Source organism: Corapipo altera, unplaced genomic scaffold, assembly GCF_003945725.1.
Source record: "Corapipo altera isolate COAL_440 unplaced genomic scaffold, ASM394572v1 46, whole genome shotgun sequence".
Taxonomy (NCBI): Eukaryota; Metazoa; Chordata; class Aves; order Passeriformes; family Pipridae; genus Corapipo; species Corapipo altera.
The window spans coordinates 1-24,479 of record NW_020884883.1 but is presented as its reverse complement, the minus strand read 5'-3'; the positions used below and the strand labels follow the sequence as shown (position 1 = coordinate 24,479).

Below are 24,479 nucleotides of genomic sequence, written 5' to 3'. Positions count from 1 at the left end.
ACCTGCTGGCCACGCTCTTCCCAATGCACCCGAGGATACCATTTGCTTCCCGGCCGCGAGGGCACACTGCCGGCTCACCGACAACTTTTCACCCACCACTCGTCTCCCCGCGGCCCGGCCTCGCCAAGCGCCACCAGCCTCCGCTCCGCCAGCGGCGCTGCGGGCGGGCCGGGCCGCGGCGCCGCCATAACGGCGGCAGCGCCTCCCGAGGGACCGAGCCGGGGCTGGGCCAGCCAGACGGGACCGCGGCGCCACACGGTGCCCGCCGGGCGCGGGAGGCGGGGCTGGGGCAGGTCGGAGGGCGGCGGGACGAGGTACGGCGGGCGGCGGGGAGGATGAGCAGCGGCGGGGGCGGCCGAGGGCGAGCGGGGCATCGGCCTTGTCCCGGGGTCTCCACCGCGGAGAGCGGGAGAGCGAACGCGGGGCCAGGCGGGAGATGGAGGGGCCCGGCCGCGCTCTGCCGAGGGCCGTCTGCCCAGGTCCCGAAGGCCGGGCCGTGAACCTGGCCCCTGCCGCGTCAGACCTCGTTCTCGGGGGCGCCGTGGTCCCCGAACCCACCTTTTGCCCTGAGGGGGTTACAGCCGGCGGGGAGGGGGCTCGTTTCGAGTTGCTCGCTTTAATATTAAAGGCTGGAGGTGAAATGCTGAGTGTGCACTCTTTGCTGCCACCCTTTAACACTGTGATCAAGGACACACCTGCTCAGGTATAAAGAAAGATGCGCTTAATTAAGCGTACACTTTATCTGGGAGAAGGGGGGGAAAGATGCGCCCCAGACTGGTGGGAGAGGTCGGGGGCTGTCGGGCTGCAGTGCACTGCCCGGCACTGATGCCACTGATGCCTTCGCCCAGCTCAGCCGGAGGAGTAGGGACCGACGTCACAAGAGAAATTTAAATGCTTTATGGAGGACAGGAGCCTAACTTCTGACAGTCGTTAAAATGGAAAGGTGAAACAAAAGGGGCATAGACACAGAAAGGATAAAGATACTGTACGTATAGCTTCCCAAAACAGCCTAAGTTTCTGCCTGGAAACTTTGGGTAGACTGTGAAAATTCCTGGGTTTGCCTAGTGTTGCAGGGTCTATGACGTCCTGCTTGAAATGCACCAGGTGCAGTGTGCCTGAAAGGGCACTGAGCTGTGCACTCAGAAGACCTATATGTATCCGTAGTGTATGCCCAGATCGACCATGTGGCACAAGTGCAACAAAACCAATGCTTTGGATGATATCAAGCTTTTTGTTTCCATACATTTATTTTTGACTGGGAAAAATGCACGCCACACACATCCCAAAAAATCCCCTAATGGAAATACCAGGATAGTGGGGTGTAAGGAAGGGCAGCAGTCAGTGAAAAGATGGTACAATAGCCAACAGACATACCTTCTGAATGTTTTGGCATAGTAGTCAAACACGACTTAGATGAGTGTGTTGTTATTTAGAAACCTTTAAGTAATGATTTCATTTCTACCAGGAGGAAGGAATTTGTTTGCCTTCAGAATGTGTTTTCTCTTCCAGAGTTGGGACCATGGCTATTGACTGGATTGGTTTTGCATATGCTTCGTTGCTGGCTTTTGGAGGTGTTGTAGCATACACTCGTAAAGGTAAATGTTGAGGCAGCAGGATTTGGAAATGAAGCGTTTGAATTTCCTCTATGCAATGTGAGACATGAAAGTTTTGCTGTAATTAACACAACTGCGTGTTAAATCCGTGCTGCACTGCTGTAAATGCACTGAATCTCACAAGATGTTCTTGGGTCAGCTTAAGCATTTAAGTGGTAACTGATGAGTTTGTTTTCAGGGCAAAGAGGGGCTGTCATGTTATCTTTGACTTTGGTGTGTTTTGGACCTTCTCATTTCCTGTAGCTATTCCTGTGTTGAGCACAGTAGATGATCTTTGATTACAGCTTATTTTCTACGGGGACATCCAGGCTTGATTCTGACATTCCCAGAAAAACACTGGAAAGGACCGCTTTTACTTGCATACTCTGATTTGGTGGTTAATTCTCTCGTACTGTTAGAACTGTGTCTTTTCACTCTAAGATAAGGAGGCCGGTTTTACTATAAAGCGCGTTTTCGGTATTTCAGTGATTTTTGCAGTCCCCCAGGTGGCAGCGCCGTTCCCGAGCCCAGCACCCGGCAGAGGTCGCAGCGGTACCGAGGACGGGCAGGCGGGAGCTCCGGGCTGGTCCCGTCAGCTCTCCCACAAAGCCCCAGCAGCGCAGCGCTCTCCTTCCCTGTGGCCATAATCCGTCCCGATTCTTGTGATTTAAGAGTCACTGTTTCCCTACGTAGCGTGCGCATGCTTTGCTCTTAGAGACATGGCTTCACTCTGAAAACATTTGCTGTATTTTTGTGTTTACACCCAGCTGCACTCACTAACTATCCCATTCACCTGTTTTCTTCACTCTTGGTTGGTCAGGCCTTGTGACAGATTATTTTTTTATTGGTGATGATTTCCATTTTCCTGCAAAGTCTTGATTAAAAATATCCAAAATAACAGAATTGGGAGCTAAGTGACACCTGGGGGTCTGGATTCTTTATTTACAAACATTTTGGGATCAGCTTAATCCAAATAATGCCTGCTGATTCTATGCTTTTATAATATGGTACCAAGACAAATGTGTGCTCAGAAACCTAAATATATTACTGAAACTCTGGGATTTATGAACCCCTTTTGCAATAACACTGATAGAAGATGTCATGTTACTTTTGGAAGCTCTATTTTCATCCTCACTACCATCTAATTGGGTTTTTATTTTTTATTAATTAAATGTGATGTTGGTGATACCATTTTATTGTCCAGGACTGATGTCAGACTGAAAGGCCTTATGATGTTGGACATGTGTTGTCCAATTTACTCTTTATATATATTGACACATTTCTACCATTTTTGTAGGCTCCCAGGTGCTGTAAGATATAGTTAAAATGAACAGACAGTTCAGATAAATTACAAAAATCCTTCTAAAGGTATGTATGATAGAGATAATAGCTAAATTTAGGTTTGTACTTCAAGTATTATTTTTCCCAAATCACAGGTATTACTGGATCCTGATCATCTTACTCTAACTTAGTTGACTTTGCCCCTACTACCACACAGGAGAATGACCCAGTTACAGAAGTAATATTCTCTATTCACAGTGGGTGAGCTAGCTGGACTGTGGCAAAATCAGTTCTTTTTTTGAAATATTTGGATAATACTGTATATAGAGAGAACTGCTGTATAAAGATTGAGCTTAAAGACATTGTATTGAGAAATAACACTTGAATGGTTTCTTGCAGGTAGCAAAATCTCTTTAGCTGCTGGCCTCACCTTTGGTTCTGTGGCTGGTTATGGAGCTTACTGCGTAACATGTGATCCGAGAAATGTGAAGATATCATTGTGTAAGTGTTTTACTACAGTAAACAAACAAACAAACCAACAAGCAGTATCCTGAACTGCATGTAAAATTCTCTCTTCAGTAAATTTTGAGTATTGCTTTGGTTTAAATATTGGGTTTTAAATAGAGTTTGACACTTCAACTTAGCTTGCAAAATTCCAGACTTTAACTAGAACCATTTTCAAGGTAAGGCAGATCATTTACACAAAGCCAGCAGGTGTGTACCACCTGGCAGCACCTCCTTTTATTAGATGGTTACCTAACATTGCACATATTGTGAAATCCAGCTGAGAAACATGGGAAAGTACTGCAATTGAATCATTAGCTTTACAGATTAGAAAGTAATTTCAGCAGTAAAGTAGGTGTGGGATCCTGTCTTGCATAATGTAACCTATCCTCAGCCTCCAGTGAAACAAATACTTTGATTTAGTGTTTTTCCTTTGCTGCTAAGAAAGACAGAATACAAACTATGCAATAATTGTCATGTTAGCTAGTTTGCCATGAAACCCTCATGGACGCAAGAAACTACAGTTCCTAAAGGGGACATTGACCTTGCACAAGTGATCTGCAATAAGAGTGATTGGGAGCTTGTTGCACTCGTCGTTTTAGCAAAGGTGGCTTGGGCTGTGGTTTCACATGCAGAAATGCATTTAAAATTCATTTAATCCAGATTGTGTGAGTACACAATTGTTTTTTCTGAACTTAGAATTTATGGTATCCTGTTCATACTGGCTTTGTGCTTTACACCAATCACAGTTATAAAAATTTCCATTTCAAAAAAATGTTGAGTAGCATTGTTAGCAAATTGTTCCCACCAAGTTCTTTAATAAAAGTGATAGTGGTGTATCTGATCTGCTCCTAGATGACCTAAAACTGGATTTTTGGTTTTGCCACCATGACCCAGCCCAGATTAAGTTATGCCACTCTTAAAAAAAAAATAAATTTTTTTTGAATGAAGACATAGCCTGAAGTATGTGTAAATTTGTAATCATTCAGTGTGAGATGCTTTTAACTAGCATATGGAATTGTACTTTTATGGGTCAATTAAATCACTAATTTAGATACAGAAATTGTGGAAGAGGAGACTAATTAAAACTTACTAAATTTTGCCTGTTTCCCAATTCTTTGGTTTTGAAAGGACTAATACAAAATTTCCATTAATGTGCTTGTGAACATCAGATATACTGAAATAGTCGGTGTTCTGCATTTCATGTAGCTGTAGGCATGTGAGGACTTTCTCTCAGCTGAAGAAATGTATATTTTTATTTAGTAGAAATTATGGCAATACAGATGAGATAGAGTTCACTACACCTGCCTTAGAAAGTTTTTTTTATGTAGAGTAAAAGGAAAAAAGACTTTTTAAAACAGTCTTAGTTTAGAATGTTTACAGAGAGATCATGTTCTAATTGCTTAAAACCTAAACATATATTTAACCTTGGCTATGAATGGGTGCCCTGTTCAGTATCCACTTTTGCTGCATGTAACAAAGAAGGTTGTCATTTTGCCTCAAATGAGTTAGGAAGTGTTTGTACAAAGTACTCTCCCAGGACCAACCATTCAGGCTGCTCTTAATCTCTTCCAGCCTGGTGTATCTCAGTCTTTGGGTTGCTAGAAACATAGATATCTGAAATGAATGAAGAACTCAGTAGGAAAACTTCAGAGGAAAGAAAAATTAAGACACATTCCCATACCTTAACAACCTTTGGTGGTTACTCTATATGATAGTTTCAGAATAGTATGGGCTTTCTGTAATAAATGTGCATTGTTTCTGTAGAAAATCAGAATGCTTTCACTTATGCCTAACCTGCCAAAGTGTGAAAAGCAGAGCACAAATGAAAGATGGAAATTAAGTGCATGAATTAAAGTGACCACTCTGAACTTAGAAAGCAGTACAGTAAATTACAATGTAAAATGAAGCAAGTACCCAAACTTTTAAAAGGTTAGTAAATCTAAAAGAAAAACTACCCCTCCAAACCCATAATTATCTATAGTATTTATCACCTAGGCAAGAGTCTCCTACAGTAATGTAGGTAATGTTTTAGTACAAGACCTTGAAAGTAGGATTCTTGTAACTTGTCCTACATACAAAGAGTATGCAGCATATGGATACCTCAGGCAAATTCTCTTAGTTGTTCTGTAAATTATTATTTCAGGCATTTTCCTACTCACCTTGAAATTAGCTCTGTGCTTTCTTGAATACTTCAATGCAATTTTATGTGTTTGAAGTAGGTGTGGAAAGTCAGACTTCAGTATGCAAAGAGTGCTGGTATGCAAGTGTGCTATGCACAGTGCAAGTTGATTCTGCCCTGAATATGATTCACTCAATTGAATTTGTTGTGATTTACTGAATTTCTTTGACTGATTTAAGGTGAAACTGAATGTACAGCACTTTAGAAAATCAGGTCAAAAAGTTGAACATCTTAAAAAGTCAATGGCACATGTGAAAAGCCAGATAGTAGCAACTGGAAAAAAATAACATTGCAGAGTGAACATGCTTTGTAGCTTGTAATAAAATGTGAAAATACTCAGAGTTATGGCAAGACAACTACTGTGGAATAGTAGTTCAGACATTCCTGAGCGGATCAAGGCTATGGGACTAGAAAATAAGAGCAATGGATAATGGAATGTAATAGGGGTTTTTTGCAGGGTATCTTTAATGAATGCACAAAGCTGGTAGAATTCTGCAAGATACTTGTAACTGTCAGAGCTTGTTTTATAATGCTGGAGAGAGTTTAAAACTAATTTTTGACACCTGTTAACACAGGACTGTTCACAGGAATAGACAGTGGAGTTTGAAGAGAATTAGCCAGATGGTTTTTAACTGCTCCATAAAAAGAAGAGATTTGTGTAACTGGCGTTACTTTGGCTGCAAGAGTGATAAAGCCCAGCTGCCCATGAGAAGTCCTGCCTCTCTGCCCACTTCTAGGAAGCATTTCAGGTGACAGTTGTTTGATGAAGCCAGCTATCTTTGCAGTTTAATGTATTCTCTGCATTGCCAGCCAGTCAAAGGAGGTGATTGTCCTGCTCTGCTCTGCTCTCGTGCAGTCTCACGTTTAGTACTGCATGCAGTTTTGGGCACCATAGTATAAAAAGACATTAAGCTATTAGAGAGCATCTAAAGGAGAGCAACGAAGATGGTGAAGGGCCTTGAGGGGAAGCTGTGTGAGGAGCACCTGAGGTCACTTGGTTTGTTCAGTCTGGAGGAGACTGAAGAGAGACCTCATTGCAGTCTACAACTTCCTGGTGAGGGGCTGGCACTGATCTTTTCTCTGTGGTGACTAGTGACAGGACTCAAGGAAACAGCATGAAGCTGAGTTGGGGGAGGTTTAGGTTGGATATCAGGAAAAGGTTCTTCACCCAGAGGGTGGTTGAACACTGGAACAAGCTCCCCAGGGAAGTGGTCACAGCACCAAGCCTGTCTGAGTTCAAGATGAGTGTCGACAATACTCTAAGGCACATGGTGTGACTCTTGGGGTGTCCTATGCAGGGCCAGTAGGTGGACTCAGTGATCCTGATGGGTCCCTTCCAACTCAATATATTCTATGATTCTCTGATTCTCATTTACATAGTGCTCTGCAGCCATAGTTCGAGATGAAATCCCCCTGCCTGATGAGTTTACTGCTGCCTCCATTTTTAGGTAAAACTTCCAGAAAGAAGATGCAATTTCTTTCACGATGTTTGTTTTCTGCTGCTTGTGCTGTTATTTGTTCCCTCTTGGGCTGCCCAACTCTTGTCACAGACATGGATGGTTCCCTTGTAACAAAAGGATACAAGTGAACTTGTGGTCATGATGAAGAAGACGTTGATAGCCATATTCTGTAGCAAAAACAAGTGGCAAACCTTCCAATCTAGTTTTTAAGGCTCAACAAATAAAGAGCTAATATTCTAAAAATAAAACAGAAAAAAAGTTGATTGAACTAGCTCCTTGAATAGTTAGAAAACAGCTATTGTGATCTGGAGTGGTGGGATTTATGAGAAACTATTCCTGTAATTCAGCATACATGTTACTGTTACTACAAAGATTCTTCCTCCTTTATTTGTATCCCTATGAATGTAGTAACAGGGGGAGTAGAATTCACTGTCTGACAAACTTACTTAGTATCCATGGAATAAGATTTAGCATTCTGCTGGACATAGAAACCTTATTGTAGCTGAAAGAAATCGTGGTGTATTTTGGAAAAGCAAGAATGTTTTTACAGACCCTATATCTGATCTAATTTTATTAAACTGCAGTTCATAGCAAAACAGCATTGACCTTTGATAACTCTCCATGTTCCTGAATGGTCCACTAGGAGAAGTGAGAGCATTAATATATTGAATTGTCTTTTACAGTTTCATCTTTTCTTTTGACCCTTATAATGGGAATGAGGTTCAAGAGGTCCAAGAAATTAATGCCAGCCGGACTAGTAGCAGGCCTGAGGTAAATGTTGAGGATCTTAATGTAAAGATTTTGCTGATTTTCAAATAGTTGCCATTTGACACCTGATTCAAAGCCGTATCAGTGGTAGTCACTATCATTTAGCAACTACACAGCTTAAGTGAAATTAGTTTGGAGGTCACAGTCCTGTTTATGGTGAACAGCTTTTTAATCTCACTAGCCAGATACAGCTGATAAGAAGTGACTTCTGCAGCACAGAAAGGAGAGGTCTGCAATTAAATATTAATATATATTGATAAGGCTCTTAGAAGAACCTGGATAAGCCTCAGGGGTTTTGAACACATATGCATATAATTAGTCTAATTTCACACAACACAATCATCTTAAATAAGGGTCAAGACTTTGGTTTAGAAGTGCTGCATTCAAAACTACAGGAAGCACAGCACCATTGAAAACCACAACATTGTTGACCTGACCTAAGGACTTTGGTCAGTATTTCTGCAAATTATGATGTTTCTAACCATTCCAACTGCTTTATTGCTGCTGTTGGACATTCTGCAAAATGTCATTTTCTGTATGTCTTATTTTGGAATTAAATTATGGAGTAAGTAAAAACTTTTTTTTCCCAATGAGTCTGTAACTCAAAACATTTTTCAGCTGTAGGTCAGAATCTCTATCTTCTGAAGAAATAATAACTGTTGCTTCATTGTTACCAGATTTAATATAGCACCATTCTGTTTTACTCCAGGATTTTTATACAGGGAGATAAAAATCAGATGCAAATTGTCAAGACGCAAAATTTAAGAATCAGGACTTACACCAGAAAACATTGTCCATTGTGGATCACTCTTCCAGCCTAGGTGGGCTGTGTGTTTCAACAGGCACTGAGTCTGTAGATTTAGACACTTCAAAAGATTGCTTAATAGAGGCTTTAAGCGTCAGTTATTTATGAATGCCCTGTTATTTAATGATGACTTTCACTGGTTTTGTTCATGCACAGCCATAATTATATTTTTTTTGGTTTTTTTGCAGTCTTTTGATGATTTTGAGGCTTGTTTTTATGCTGCTGTAGCAGAATTTAGCAACTCAAGACATGAGTATGACTGCTGTGCCCACCGAACAAACAGACATGCTCTCCGTATTTTAAACCAAGTCTGAACACAAATCTTACATTGCATTTATATTTTCTGTAAAAGATCTGTACCTGTTATTTGATTGACATGGGCTGATATTTTGCAAGCTTTTTTTAAAAACTAAAACAAATGTTTCATTGATATATTTTGATCTACTTCCATTTAAGCAGTCTGTTAACTCAAGGAATCTTTCTCTGTAAGTTTGATCTCTTTTCAGGGTGCTGAGCACCCCAGGAAATTGAATTAGTCTTGCACTGTATCTCTGAGAGAAGAATATATATAAATACATCTTTATGCTAAAAAGGTATCTTGTATTGAAGCATAATTTTGTAGTTTGTCTATTAAATAATCAGTTCTAAATCAATAAAGTCTCAGGCCTGTACTGTGTTGCACTAAAAAACCCTAACCCTTCCTTTCAAACACATGTTCTTATTCCACTGAGTCCAAATCTAAAACCTATTATCAGTGTTCAAATAAAATGTAAAATGTTCGAAACTTCTCAAGTTTTTATGCAGTGAGACTGTTCAATGAAGAGCCTGGTGATCTGCTTTGTACTCTAGTGATTTAAAACATATATCATGCTGTAAATTGCCACTGACATGAACCACAGCTGAGGAATGTTTGCCATCCTGCAGAAAGACGTTCCAAACTCTCAGTACTCTTGAACAGGTTTGCTGTTCCAGTCTTATCGAAGCAAAGGAGACTGTTCAGTCGTAAACTATTCAGGATTAAAGTTGCTTTGTTTTACATACAAAATAAATATTTCCTGGGTCTCAAAGCTTGGCCAAGACTGTCTTCTGGTGTAGAGGAAGTGTACAGCCAAACCATTAGTAAATTGAGTATGGGTGAGTGCAATATTGAAGACAGAAATTTTGTTTCATTTTTTTCAGGCTATCGTGTATCAGATCTCAGTGCACAAATCCACTAGGGGAATACCAAGGTTATTATTCTTGGCAGGGGCTTAGGTGGTGACAAGGTGGTGTGAGCAGCTCAGATGTCTAAGGCATAACTGACAAAAAAAAGCAGGGGGAAAACACACAACACAAAAAAATTCTTACCAACCCCAAAGCACAGCCTACAGCTCTGGAATCTTTTGCTGACAGATGTTGGTATCGGTCACCTCCAGGTGTTGCCAGGTTTACAGGTGATTGAGCTGGTGTTACAGATTTCAGATTGGGATGACAGCTGCACAAATACAATGTGCTTCATTTCACCATGAAGCAGAACTTGAAAGCGTATCAGGCATATAAGCAGGCTTTGGTGACATGCAGATCTGGATACTTGCAATGTAGACACAGTGAACACCTTAGATTAAGCTGCAGTGAAAAGCTAAGGCAACCTAGTGCTGAAATGCAAAGGCAATCTGCAGTTGCTGCTACCCTAGATCCTAAATGCAGTTTAAGATGTTGCATTTTAGAGCATGTCCAGAGTTGATCCTTCTGTGTGTTCTCTGAATTAGCCATGGGGGCAGGGGGCTGGGGCTGGCCTCCAAGCTCCACTGTAATCCAGAAGCTAGTGCTGGAATTCCTGAGCAGCCAAAACGGGTAGCGTTCTCAGCAAGTCCAACATATTGTACGGGACTAAAAGCTCACAGAACACAACAGTGATGTTCTGTACCAGTCTCTGTGATGGTTCCCAAATCATAGCACTTGTTTGTAACAGAGAAATAGCTCAATGAAACAAGTACTACGGTGGGCATGGCAAACTATTGCTTCCAGCTAATGACGTAATTTAACGTTAAACTCTTCGGAACTCAGCAGTGCCCACGTGAGTGGGATGCTTGTCGTTTGTATCTCTGAGATGCATGTGGTTTTTCTTAGGCACAAGTCAGAAAAGGAGTTAACTTTGCTGGGCAGCAATTCTATATTTCCACTGTTTGTTTGCCTAATCAGTTTGAGTCCTACTGAGAAAAAGAACTAACTGCAAAGAAGGATAGTTTATGGCACTGCTCTTAAAGGGAACAGTGGTGGTTCCTGTGAAATCAGGGTAAAGAATCTGAAATAGTAGTGAGCGCTTTAAGCACTGTTGAGGTAAAACTAACTCTTTCACTGAAAAGGTAAGCAGTCAGTGCAGTTCTCTTTATAACTACTTGGGAAGTGACTGGAGAAGGTAAAACCTTACCAAAAAAATGTTCAAGGGGCATTTGCCTCACTGCCCATCCAGTCAAGAGCAAAAAGAAGAGCAAGGGAATAGGTACTTTCAATGGATGAAAACCACAGCAGGCCAATTAAGCACAAGTACTTTGATCTTTCATGAAAAAAATAGCTTCTAAGAGATTCATGTGGGGATTAAAAAATTTCCTACTTTTGCCCAGTAACTTACAAGGATCATGAGTTTTAATTTTATTTTCTTTTAAATGTTTTTATTTATTTTATTTTTAAACTGCAGTTCTGAAAGTACAGAGACAGCAGTGAAATACAGCAGGGGACAGTGAACTTTGGTCTAGGAGAGACCCAACCCAAAAGATTTGAGGCCTGAATCTAAATGACTTCTCCATTTTTATGGAACGTCTCCTCTCTCCTGGAATGTATAAAGAGGAAGATGGGGAGTAGGGTAGCTTTCTACAGTACTGTGGAAGCTACAGTTGAAACATTTTATCCTACCAAGCATGTACCGTAATTGAACACACACAAAGTATCAGTATATTTTATTTCATGTAACTGCTTAATGAAATACCATTTTCTGCACTCAACAGGTCCAAATTAGTCTTTTACTCTAATTTAAAAGTGTATTTTTTTTCAACACTGACTACGTGATGCAAGTTACGGAGCACATGTACGCAATTTACACTTACAAGGCACAGCTCTGGTAACATACTATAGTTGTGCTATCTTCAGCAGATTACATATTGAATATTTTCCTCACAACAGCAACAAACTTCTCATCTGTTGGTGGCTTCCTCTGGCTGCCAGGCTGCAAGAATTTTTTGATTGTTGGAATGTTGCTGATTCTTCTTTTAAAAGCCTGTAAGAAGCAGCAGTAAAGCCAATGAGTGTAATGAAATTATAACTCCATCCTTTATAGCTAAATAATCAGGTGAGTTAGATTTTTCTTTGTCAGATACAGTACTAAACAGAGAAAGGTAGTAGCCTTTTCTGATCTGTGATGCTGATGCTATAAAGTTTACCTTCGTTTCCCAGATGGGGATGGGATAAATTAAAGAGTTAAGATTCATCCAGTAAAAAGTGGAAGAAAAAAAAAAGCAAAAAGCCCACAACAGATATATTTGGGGGGGGGGGGGGAAGAGGTAAGGACAGGAATATTTCAGTGCAAAGTACCACAGAAGTCATGACATAAGAAACTTAACTGCTCTTTTTATATGATTTCTTCAAAATACAATTTTGCTAGCAAAAAGAAAAGGACAGGAACTGTACATACACCAGGCTGCAGACTTCCCTTCCTGATGCTCACTGCTGTGTTTGAAGACATGAAAGTAGCAGTTAAAGGACCAAACTGGTAGCATCAGTAAGCGACTTCCTGCCAGCTGAGAACAGCTGGGAAAAGTAAAGCTGGAGAAAGGTAAGGCCCCAGCAGCTCTGGGGGCAAGGCAGTGCAAGTGAGTTCAGGGTTTTGTAGTCAACAGAAATAGACCAGAGAACCATCAGTACAATGGCTCAAAAGATGTAAATATCAAATAACTTTTAAGACTGGTCAGTGATATTTCTATGTTACGTTCCATATTGAGATCAGATGATTACTAACCTGTAGCAGAGGAAATGCAGACAGTATATCAGGCTTACATTCTTCTGACATTAAAATGGCTTCCAGCAGATGGATGTCTGCCCAGCTTAATTTGTTGCCAACAAGATAATCCTGTCCATGATCTTTTAAGGCCTATAAAATATGAACAAATACAGAAAAATTCAAAAAGTCATACAGGATGTAACAATTTTATCTAGATATTTCATTACAGGCAGATATCTACAAAAACACACAGCAGGGAAAAGCCATTCAAGAACCTATGAAGTTAGAAAGTGATAGATATTCTTTATATAAAAAATTAAATCAGAACTCATGTTTCAGCAGCATGTGTGGCCCTATCTCTCATTCTAACCTACTGCACCAAGTAGCTGTATATCAAGTCCAGTACCCCAATGAAGACTTAATCATGCAAAAGAAACAGGACTGAAGTAATTGAAAGAAGTAGTCAGGACAGTTTATGTGTAAGTACGCCTAGAATTTTTTAAGAAAATGGTCAAATGGATGTTTCAGCAAAATTTGAGATTGATGATTATAGTTTGAAATACATTCAGAATGAAGGAACACAGCCTTTCCACCCTTCATCCTGTAAGAAGGATTCTTTTGCGGCAAACTGCTGATGGAAGAATCACAGCCTGCCAAAGCTACAAACAACTGTAGTAGACAAGTTTTGGTGAATATTGCAGAACAGTTTCAGAGCAGTTACCAGCTCTGCAGCCTACCTTTTTCCTAAAGACTATCATCCTCATAGCAGAACCAAGGGAGGGACATGTGTCTGTGCCTAAGCTACGCTAATGCTACACTTAAACAAGTAACAAATGTGCAGTAAAACTAACACCTCAGTCTGACTTTGGAAGCCAAGTCCTTCTCCAGTCCCATCTGCCAATTTTACAACAGAGGCAGTAATTCCTGGCAGAGGCAAAGCTGATACCTTCATGTAGTTATTTCCTACACTGTTCCAACAAAGTCCACCACAGCTTTTTATCAAAACTGTATGGAAACTCCCAAACAGAGCATCAGAACCAGATTGCCTGCAGGGCTTTATATTGCCTTTTGCTGCTCTATCTGGGTGCTGAGTGCTTAAGTGAGCACTTACAGCTAGGGATGTTTTCTGTCAGACTGCAAACCCTGGTAAGCTGAATCAATGGACATTTAAATAACTGGTAGAGAAAGAAAATTATTAACCATTCTAACTAGGCTAAAATCACAGAAGAGTTTTAGCTGTGTCTTTACCGTAAGAGAACATGGATTATTTTAAAGACTCCCCTCCAGGGAGCATACACACTAAAACATATCACAGCAGTAGTTTATGCAACCTAGGCACAGGTTTAGAGAATGTTGGTGTGTACATTTCCTTTTTTATTTTTTAATAACTTGAATACTTATCAGACTTCAAATCTTTGAAAGAATAATGTGTGCAATCAATCTCTCTCAGCACAGCTCTCCCTTGGTATGGCAGTGGATATACATGAACTCTGATTACAGAGTATTGAGGCCATGTTGCTGAGAACACAGCTGTGCTGGGCAGAGCATGTCTCAAGGATGAAGGACCACCGCCTCCCTAAGATCTTGCTTTATGGTGAACTTGCCCTTGGCTGCTGCATGAGAGGAGCCCCGAAGAGAAGATACAAGGACTCCCTGAAACAACATCTCAGCCTTGGCCATATTGATCACCATAACTGGTCTACTCTGGTCTCCAATCGGGAGGCCTGGAGACATGCCATCTATAACGCTGCTGATGCTTTTGAGAACACACGCAGGATCACCCTTGAGGAGAAAAGACAACACAGAAAGAATCGTGTCTTGCAGAATATACCATCTAAGGAGTCTTTCTGCTGTGCCTTTTGCAACTGGTCATGTCTATCTCATATTGGCCTTTTTAGCCACCAACACACTTGCAACAAACATGGGTAGAGCCCTTCCCAAATCTTCATTAGCGAAGCCCAGCCATGATGATGATGATGATGATGATGATTACAGAAGTGCTGGATTATGTCGTTTACATCATTATTTTACAGGGCAGCCTCTGTGGGCTTCACCTCTGCAATTTAAGGCTCTGATAAAGAGGGACATGAAATTGCATGAAGTCCTGTATTTTTCTGAATGGACTTCAGCTGCCTGGTAACCAAGAATTCAAGCTGGAAACCCAACTCAGCTCGGAAACAACACAGCTTTGTACAGACTTCCAAGGAGATCACTATGCTCTGAAAAAGTGCTGTGAGAAAGTCTGTACAGTACAACCATACAACGCACAAAAGGTAAAGCTACAAACAGAAGTAGAGTCATGAGATGAGGATCAAACAGAAAAATGGTAACACACAAAAAAATTAAAATATCCTTACAGGAGAAATGAAACAACAGAACAAACAGCAAGCTGGTAGAAAATGGCAATGTTCCACGGAGAAGCAAAGAACAACCCATCCCCTCCTGACCAACTCTTCCCTAGCCAAGACTCTTCATGTGTTCTATGGGGGTGACAAGCATACCAATGCCTTCCCTCACAGCTCATTAGAGACAAACTCTTTAGCGCACGCTAGCCAGTAAATAATTGCTTTATGCTTTTTAAGCTAGATACATCCTGTTTGCAGAGCCTTTTTGTGCCCACTTAAGGATGCCCAAAGAGCAATTCAGAGAAAGACAGTCATAGTCTCTCAGTACAATACATTTAGGCAATGGATTTAAGAAAGGTCATAGAATTAAATCCTTAACTGTAAAGGACAATTATATTTAACTTTGAACAACAAGAATAAAAAGGAGACTGAGAGGAGACATCACTCTACAACTCCCTGAAAGGAGGTTGTAGTGAGGTGGGGTTGGCCTATTTTTCCAGGTAACAAGTAACAGGACAAGAGAAAATGGAGTCAAGTTGTGCCATGGGAGGTTTATATTAGATCTTAGGTAATTTTTTTTTAATGCAAAGGGTTGTAAATCCCTGGAACAGACTGCTAGGGAAGTGGTGGACTCACCATCCCTGGAAGTGATCAAGAAACATGTGAATATGGCACCTGAGGACATGGTTTAATGGTAAACGTGGTGGTGGTGCTGGGTTGATGGCTGGACTTGATGATCTTAAAGGTCTTTTCCAACTTTAAGGATTCTATGATAACCTAATACACTTTCAGGCAATAAGTTCTGAAGGCTGGCACAAGTATTTAAATGGCGCATTTATGCAAAATGCTAAGAAGCCATCGTCCACTACGCTAGCTTTAAAAAGAAGGATCTGTTCTTTGAGGAGTCTTAAAGAAGACAGCAAAGAGACTCAGTGCTGAAACCAGAAAAAAATTATTTTGTGGCTCTCTTTTCACATTGCTGAATACTGGCTCCATCATACGTTTCCAGAGTTGTACTGTCACTTGCCTTCTGAAAAGTATATGCGTGAGGAGAGGGAAGTGGGCTGGAAGGGGGAACCACTTTACATCTTTGTAAACTACTGGTGATTTATCACTTACCTTTTCATAAACAGGAAAGTACCTGGTTGTAGCTCGTTCAATGATTAAGGCAAGATTCTTTTCTTTTGTATCAGCTGGTTGAAAAGGGAGATACATGATCATTCCCATCAGGTCTGTAGTTCCTTCCACGTACATATCAATCCTGAAACAAATATTTTTGTTTCATATTTATAATTCGAACATTCCATTTTGGTTATTTTCCTGAAATACAATGCTGAAGTGATCACTGAGTAAAATTAGTGAATGTAACATAAGACACTGGTTTATTTTCTTGTTCTTCCACTTTGAAAAAAACCCTTTCAGTTTTTTTCAAAACACACATTTTATAAGCAGGCTCACAGTGTCTGCAATAAGCAATGTATAAATAAAAAGGCTGCAACTAATGTATTTAAAGTGGAGTTCATGCTGTTTTCCATTGACAGTGTATTAGGTTATGCTGTGGGAGAAAACACCACATATGCAAACCACGCTAGGAAAGAAAAATAATTTTGAGGTCTAATCATGAAAGGATGCTGGTTACCAATTGCCAGTCTGTAGTAATCCCCACAATCTCTGGAGTTGCAAAATAAAAGCCTCTATAGTAAGTGACAGTCTGTTAGGTTAAGGACTTAACTAAACTTTTACTTTTAAACCTACATTGGTAGGTTTATTTCATTATTTAAGAAAAAGCAAATAAGGATTTTTTTTCTTTTGTACTAACCCTTTAAGTATGAGAATGGAAAGTAGCCATTCTTACAAAAGCTTACAGAGTAAGGCTTACATAGTAAAGTAATATGGGGAAATATTGGTTTAACTTTTGGTAGCATTATATCTATAGCCACATATCTTTTTTTAAACCAGCTATGAAAGATTCTTTACATGTAGAAGAAAGAAAATTAGAACACTTAACAACACTTCATTTTTTACAGGCAGCTGTAATTTTTTCCTTCTGTTTTCCCATTTAAAGACAAAAAAAGGCATACTTAGCCTTTATTATTGTATTACTCTCCCCCAGAAACTTAATGCAGTTCTCATCTGTGAAATCAAATGAGTCTGAAGGTAGCCCTAATTTTCTCAGAATGCTGACAGTTAATAATTTATCAATCACAAAGTCCAATCACCCAATCCATGGGTCCGAGGAGCAAAAGCCCTGGCAGGTGTACATGCACGTGACATGCAGATATTTCACAGCAACTTTTTTTTTTGGTAAATATTAAAAATCGTGGAAGAGTGTTAGTGAGCACAGTATGCATTGCTACCCTACCAGGCTCTCTCCTTCAAGTCTTTTCCATAGAGGTTGTACTTTGCTGCTATGTAGCTGAGGATGGCTCTGCTCTGCACCATCCTCATCCCATCAATCTCCACCATGGGCACTTGCTGAAACAGCAGAACTCCATCTAGGGAAGAAAAAGAACCACTCAGATTGCTGAAGCACTACACTGAAACTAAGGAAGAGACCTGGTAACAGACCAAGACATTCTTAAATCTGAGGGATGAATGCATCCATAAGGAAGCAGGTCTTCTTTACAGGTCACATCATATTGAAGCAGTATTTATACTCGGTATTATATGCGTGTAAAGAATTCTTGTCTTAATAGTCTCTGAAAAATATTACAGTTATTTATTTCCCTCTCAGCTTCTGCTATTTGGAGGCATCATAGAAGCCAGATTTATTTTTGTAGCGCCATGACTATAAATTGCATGTGATGGGACTGTTCCTCAAAGACACCTCTCTCTCAAAGTAGCCTTGCATAACCTGAAACACCACGCTCTCACCACCACAAGAGCTAGTAAACATACCACTGTTTTTCCTGCAAATACTTGTGCTTCCAGCATGGGAGCTAATTCAGGCTTTCCTCTACCTCCTGTAACAAATACTAGCACTGCCATCCTCGTTGGACTCAATGATCCTTGTGGATCCCTTCCAACTCCACAGGTGCTATGATTCTATGATTAGGGATACTAATGCTCGTCCTTCCTTGTTAGGAACTGTGATGCAAAAATTCTTTCACTGCAAAAATTTAATCTCTGCTAAAATTTAGGAGTGCTTTGAGTACTAGTATCAGTCTATAGAAGCTTACCCTCTGGATTTACACTCAGTTTTTTTCAGGGGAGGATCAGTGTTGGGCCCAGTTCTGTTTAATATCTTAACTGATGATTTAGATGAGGGGATTGAGTCCACCATCAGCAAATTTGCAGATGACACTAAGTTGCGGGGGAGTGTTGATCAGCTGGAAGGCAGGAGGGCTCTACAGAGGGACCTGGACAGGCTGGAGACTTGGACTAATTCCAACAAGATGAGGTTCAACAAGGCCAAGTGCTGGGTCCTCCACTTTGGCCACAACAACCCCATGCAGCGCTACAGGCTGGGGACAGAGTGCCTGGAGAGCAGCCAGGCAGAGAGGGACCTGGAAGTTTGGATTGACAGGAAGCTGAACATGAGCCAACAGTGTGCCCAGGTGGCCCAGAAGGCCAATGGCATCCTGGCCTGGATCAGGAACAGTGTGGCCAACAGGTCCAGGGAAGTGATTCTCCCTCTGTACTCAGCGCTGGTGAGGCCACACCTGAAGTACTGTGTCCAGTTCTGGGCCCATCAGTTCAAGAAGGATACTGAGGTGCTGGAGCAGGTCCAAAGAAGAGCAACAAGGCTGGTGAAGGGACTCAAGCATAAGCCCTATGAGGAGAGGCTGAGGGAGCTGGGGTTGTTTAGCCTGGAGAAGAGGAGGCTCAGGGGAGACCTCATCACTCTCTACAACTCCCTGAAAGGAGGTCGTAGCCAGGTGGGGGTTGGTCTCTTTTCCCAGGCAGCCTTCAGTAAGACAAGAGGGCATGGTCTTAAGCTGTGCCAGGGGAGGTTTAGGTTAGATATTAGGAAGAAATTCTTTACAGAGGGGGTAATCAGGCATTGGAAGGGGTTGCCCAGGGAGGTGATGGATTCACTATCCCTGGAGGTTTTTAAGATGAGACTGGATGTGGCACTTAGTGCCATGGTCTAGTAACCACAGCAGTGTTGGACCAAGGGTTGGACTTGATGATCTCAGAGGTCTTTTCCAACCTGGCTGATTCTATGATTCTATGAAGGTTTTACAAAAATATCACCTGTTGTCCTTTTATTATGTTGGTGTGAATTTATGTTTAGGGTACAGTTTACAGACTCACCATTGCGTAATTTTTCTAGGTCTTCTTTTGTTTCTATGAACTGTTCCTCAAACTGAAAAGTAGCAATAAAAAACAACACTGTGTCACTCCAAAGGCAATAGAGAAGTGGAAGGAAGTCTGGACATCAGACTCCACCTCTCCACATTATTCTCTATACTTCTTCCATTGTGTTGACCCTGTTGAGGAATACATTCAGTGCAGGTAGATGGGTGAGCAGCTGCAGTATGAGCTGCAGGGTGAGCTCTGGGTGGTGGAAGTGGAGGCAAGAGACCATGAACTGCCAACACTTTGTGTAACAAAAGGGGCAGGGACCTGTGGCACCAGCCAGCTGAGACACAGCAGGAGCAGGTGACCCCAGGCTTTTGAACTCTTAGACTGTGAGAGTATAAAAGCCATGGGTTTCCTTCGTTTGGGGTCCCTCTTTGAAGGCATCAGCTCAAGTTGTTATTCTGTTGTTGCACCATGATTAAATTATTTTAAGGACTGCTGGAGTGGCTCCTGCAAATAATGAAGGACTATAGTGTCCCCAACACCACGGTATTGTACACTGCATTATGCTCCAAATAAAGCTTCCCCAACATAAAGACCAGTCTACTTGCCTGTATAAACTGTTAACAGCTACCAAATCATTCACTTAAAAGCAGCCAATGCCACATGAAATATTGAGAATTTTTTTGGAAGTTATGCATGCCTCTGTTACACAGCATTTATCTCCCTCTTTCCCTCGCTGGCTTTTTTTTGTAAGTGAGGACATTTCAATGAGGACAAGATCTTTGTCTTCTCAGCACTCATGCTGTGCAGCTTCTCTGTCAGCAAAACTGACAAGTGAGTTAAAAAAGCTTTTTATTTCTAATGGAATATAAATAGTTTCAAAGAACCATACTCAAACAAAAACCTAATGTAGAAATTAAGATGCCTTAGGATGGTCTTTACCTGATGTTAATCTAGATAAATCCCCTACTGCCGCCTTTAGAGCAGATCTGCTGATTTATTCTACTCAGATCCTGACACAAAGAATGAAAAGCACTTTGTTTGGAGATAATGTTCTAAAGTTTTCATGTGGCATGCATGGTCTTTCAGTGGAGAAGAATCATGAGACACAGGGAATTTATAAGCATTGAGAAAAAGTCAGAGATACACAGTTTTGTCTGTAGCAACAATTTAAGATCTCATCTTAAAGTATGTTTCAAAAATGACACTTATTAATTCTCTTTGTATGTTAAAATCCTTTTACTGCACAACTATTGCTCAAGGCATACATGAAGTACAACATGAGAGTGTATCACTGAATCTAAGCATTCTGCATCACAATATGTAATGTTGTGCATATCCCTAAGCACAGATGCAATTAGGAAACATTTCCGGAGAACACCTATTTTAATCACAGATTAATCTGATCACTTTATAAAAAAAAGGTACAAACCTCAACCCCAGCTGCTGCTAACAGCCATCGGATTGACTCCATCTTCCCCCTTCCCTTGGTGTAGTGCAGCTTGGGTTTCCCTGCCATCATTTCAGAGCTCTTCTTTCCTAATAAATTCAAGATGATGATTTTACAGGAAAAATGTTTTAAATTAGCATTTAAAATGTTCCACTCCAGGTTACTCAAAACAGTTGAATGAATGTGAAAGTAGAAGAACAACCAAGGCCTAGATACTTGAGCTTGATGCAGCTATGTTTTCTGTGGATTAATGCAATAAAAGAAAAAGTACACACTACCAGAATATGCAGCAATTCAAAATCACATCATGACAGACTATAACAAGCATCTACTAAACCATATACATATCTTCAAAAATAATAATGTAGTTTTTACAGCTCATTAGAGTTTTACAACAAAAGCAGAACTGTAGGATATTCCTGAATAAACACATTTTTAGCCTTGCAGTGATGCAATATCTTTAGTAGGTGTTGGGTTTTGTGACAGCACCCATGTCACATCGAACTTGAAAATGTATGTCAAATGAATTGCTTCCAAAGAACACCAACACAGCAACGTCAGGTTTCACCTCTCTCACAGGACAATTCAGAGCCCCATGTTTCTGTGTCTTTACAAATATGAGCTTTTAAAAGCAATGTATTTCACCAGGTCTGCTCGCTTCTCTATTTAGCTAGTTCTATTACAGTTAAACTGTAACAGGGATTTATATCCTATTTGCCCTGAAAACTAAACTTGAAAATCAAAACCAAACAAATGGGACTGGGACCTCTGCTGGGCAGATAAGGCCTGGGCAATGCCCCCGCAGCAGGGGGGCTGAAGTCAGCCCACCAGATGATGGCAGTGGGATAAAACACTTTGTCCTTTCAAATTTCCCCAACATGTGCAGTCACATGCCATAGTATGACATCAGCAGCTGATGTGAGCTTGCCCGGTGCTGGAAACAATGCTATCACTGTATTCTTATCACTAATAGGTCCCAGATGAATGAGGCAGATTTTGTAAGAAGAGAGAGTCACAGACTAACAGAATGCTTCATTGTTAAGCCAAGGTTTTATCTATTTACAGGCAGGGTTATTTATTTTTGTATAGACTTCACAATACATAACTGAGCCACAAAGTGGAAATTTTGGCCATGATCCTGAAGGCGTCAATAAAGAGGCACAAACAAACAGCACAACAGCGAGAGAGGAGACCACATCCCTCTCCACTGAAGTCCTTTGTGTTGAGTGGTATCTTCAGGCCCTATAGCAAACAGGGACTGGACTCACAGGAGAAATGTGGTGCCCCTGTCCAAACTACAGGTCTTCAAAACCAATGCTCAGCTCCCACCTAGCCTTGGCAATGTCTATATCCCCAGACACCTCAGTCTCTTGTAACAAAGTTCTCCTAATACAAAAATATATGATTGATAATAAGGACTTGATTACGGTTTGACTGGATTTGGCATCTAGTCTAGAACTGCTGGATGTCTAGCTAGATTCCTGACATCTGAACAGCAATAATGCATTCAGAGAAGTGACTTGCCACAGCTCCCTTACCAGCCCTACCCACAGAAGACCACGACTTATGCTCCATTTCTAGTTCCTGTATGTGTGTGAATTATGCTATACCAAGTAAGAGAGCTCTCAGTCTTCCATATTTCAAAAATACTTAAGAACTGCACTTGGACCTTCACAGACTGGACAAGCATTCTAACCTCCAGCATGTGGGATCAAGCCTGGGAAACACACTATAAGGACAGGCTAGCATTAGCAGAAAGAGCAAATTTCCCTGACCTCTCCCCAAAGCAGATGTGGAGCTGATAAAATTCAGCCCAGCCAGAGCCCTGCTTGCCACTTTCAGCCCAGTGCTCTGCTCAACACAGCTGGGAAAGCTGAAGAGCAAAACAAGTGTCAGTGAAAAAAATTTCAGGTATCAACATCACCCATCTTTCTTCATCACAGTTTCTTTTGGGGATTGGCCAAGGGTTGAGTCTTTTTGTTCAAATAAGAAAAACCTTTTATCTTCTTGGAAATGCACTGCCTAAGGTCTGAATTTGGGGGTTAGGCTGAACACATACATAGGATTGCAAGGTATTTTGGTGACCTAGTTATGGCTCTGTAGTGAATATTCCTTTGTAAAATAGTAAGTCATGAAAGTACCAAAATTGGTAAATTACGTTTCTTGAATAGCAATAATGGACCTGAAAATTAATCACAAATTTTCCTGATGTTTAGAATTAGACCTTCCTTGGACCTCACCCAGGCAGGTACTGCTACTGCTGTGACCACTGTATTAAAAAAAAAATCATGCTATTTTGTCCATATCAATTCAGGCACTGGCCTTCCAGTGAGAAACAAGTAAGTGAATTTAACAGTAAGCTCATAATCTGCTGCAAAGTCTTAAATTTTCTCCCTAACTGGATATGGACCCCAAAGTAGTTCTCTGCAGCAATGTTACTCTAACTCAGCCCGCACACGGCTTTTCCAGCAGAACGACCTGACACACAATGCTGCATCGAGCCAGGCTCGGTCTCCGGACCATCTTAAAACTGTAACTGCTCACCGGCGTGTGGTTTTCACTGGGATTCAGGCCAAGCCTGGATTCAAAATACGTTCCTTCCACCGCCCCAGCCAGGAGGACTGTCTGGACGAGATGAAAGGCAAATTACCCCCAGATATTGCAAAATCTGGACTCCAATGAGCAGTTCCTCTTTAGGATACCTGCTGAACCTACTCTGGCGCGAACACGAACACCCTCTATGCACACCCACCCGCCTGTCGGAGCTCCATGCTGCAGGAGAGACGCTGGGGAATAACCCCTGGACAAACCCCCTGGAGCAGCACGGCCGACACTCAAGCCCGTTTCTCGAGTGCCCACCCGTCCGTCGCGCACCTTCCCTTTGCCCTCCCGGCAGGGTCCCTAATCCCGGCAACATTCACACCCCCCGCCCGCCGCCTCAGTACCGTGCGCTCGGGCCGCTCCGCCGCCGCACCGCCCTCCCCGCCTGCCCAGCGCCGCGACACTGCCCACCCGGCCCCCGGGAGGCGGCCGCTCCTCCCCTCGGCCGCCTCCGCGCCCGAGTTGTGCCCACTGCCCGCCCCGGAATTTGCGGACGTGGCGGCCGCAGCTGATGCGCTTTCCCGCTGTCAAACTCCATCCCTAAGCCCTACGACTAGGGCTGATGGAAAAGCCATCTCGGCCTTGTCCCTGGAGTCTTGTGGAGCAGATGTTTCTGTTGCAAAATGGGGAATATGTAAAAAATTTTCCTAAGAAAGGATGTTCTCTGATGTTTGATCTTTGTACACTTTCAAGCCTAACCAACAGGAAAGGAGATTTAATCCATGAAACAGAAGGCAGCTAAGAAGCGAGCTCTGAGTGAAAGAAAAATTATTTGTCGGTAGAATTGCCTTGTAAAGCTTTAGGGCTCAACAGGTTTCAATGATCTCAGACCTGGCAGGGGGGGTGTTAACAAAGCTTGGAAAGAAGTTCGTGTCCACTGCTGGAATGCAGAATTTCTGGGCCACAAGGACATTTGGCAAGAACTCCCAAGATACGGAAGAAACTAAGAGAGACAGCTCAGCAGCTGTGATGAATCAGCTCCAACTGGGTGAAAGGTAATTGTGGCAGGGGGAGATCACGACCATCAACTCAGGGTCCACTGAGCCAAGAAACCCACCGACCCAAAAGAAGAGAAAGACTGAACATCTGGACTAATTAGCAAGAGAAGTGAGGGAATCATTAACCAGTAGAAGATAGAATAATAAGTAATAAGAGAACCATGTCACCTGTAGCCAAGGAACATTAATGCCTTTGTTTGCAAAAATGTATACAGAGTAAAAAGTTTTGATAGTGGGTGTACTTGCTTTGTGGAATACCAGCGAGCACCCAG

General features: G+C 41.7%; 2 protein-coding genes across 5 annotated transcripts; one reads left to right on the top strand and one right to left on the bottom strand.

Moving 5' to 3' along the window:
* The first annotated feature begins 204 nt into the window (after positions 1-204).
* Positions 205-9,371, top strand: TMEM14A (transmembrane protein 14A). Of its 3 annotated transcripts, XM_027641172.1 has the most exons (6): positions 253-258; positions 689-703; positions 1,510-1,595; positions 3,273-3,374; positions 7,703-7,790; positions 8,781-9,371. In XM_027641172.1, exons 3-6 carry the CDS (start codon positions 1,520-1,522, stop codon positions 8,818-8,820), a joined length of 306 nt encoding a protein of 101 aa, XP_027496973.1. In that variant the 5' UTR covers positions 253-258; positions 689-703; positions 1,510-1,519; the 3' UTR covers positions 8,821-9,371. The 3 variants fall into 3 exon arrangements, with proteins under 3 accessions (XP_027496974.1, XP_027496973.1, XP_027496972.1); XM_027641173.1 differs by lacking the exon at positions 689-703 and having other exon boundaries at positions 205-314; XM_027641171.1 differs by lacking the exons at positions 253-258; positions 689-703 and adding an exon at positions 921-943.
* A 2,140-nt stretch (positions 9,372-11,511) lies between these two features.
* On the bottom strand, positions 11,512-23,642 carry LOC113946187 (glutathione S-transferase). 2 transcript variants are annotated; one of them, XM_027641169.1, is made up of 9 exons: positions 23,554-23,642; positions 23,153-23,233; positions 22,384-22,481; positions 20,591-20,697; positions 19,168-19,219; positions 17,273-17,405; positions 16,030-16,171; positions 12,584-12,715; positions 11,512-11,845 (listed from the first exon to the last, which is right to left on the bottom strand). In XM_027641169.1, exons 4-9 carry the CDS (start codon positions 20,678-20,680, stop codon positions 11,723-11,725), a joined length of 672 nt encoding a protein of 223 aa, XP_027496970.1. In that variant the 5' UTR covers positions 20,681-20,697; positions 22,384-22,481; positions 23,153-23,233; positions 23,554-23,642; the 3' UTR covers positions 11,512-11,722. The 2 variants fall into 2 exon arrangements, with proteins under 2 accessions (XP_027496970.1, XP_027496969.1); XM_027641168.1 differs by lacking the exon at positions 22,384-22,481 and having other exon boundaries at positions 23,554-23,640.
* Positions 23,643-24,479: the final 837 nt, after the last annotated feature.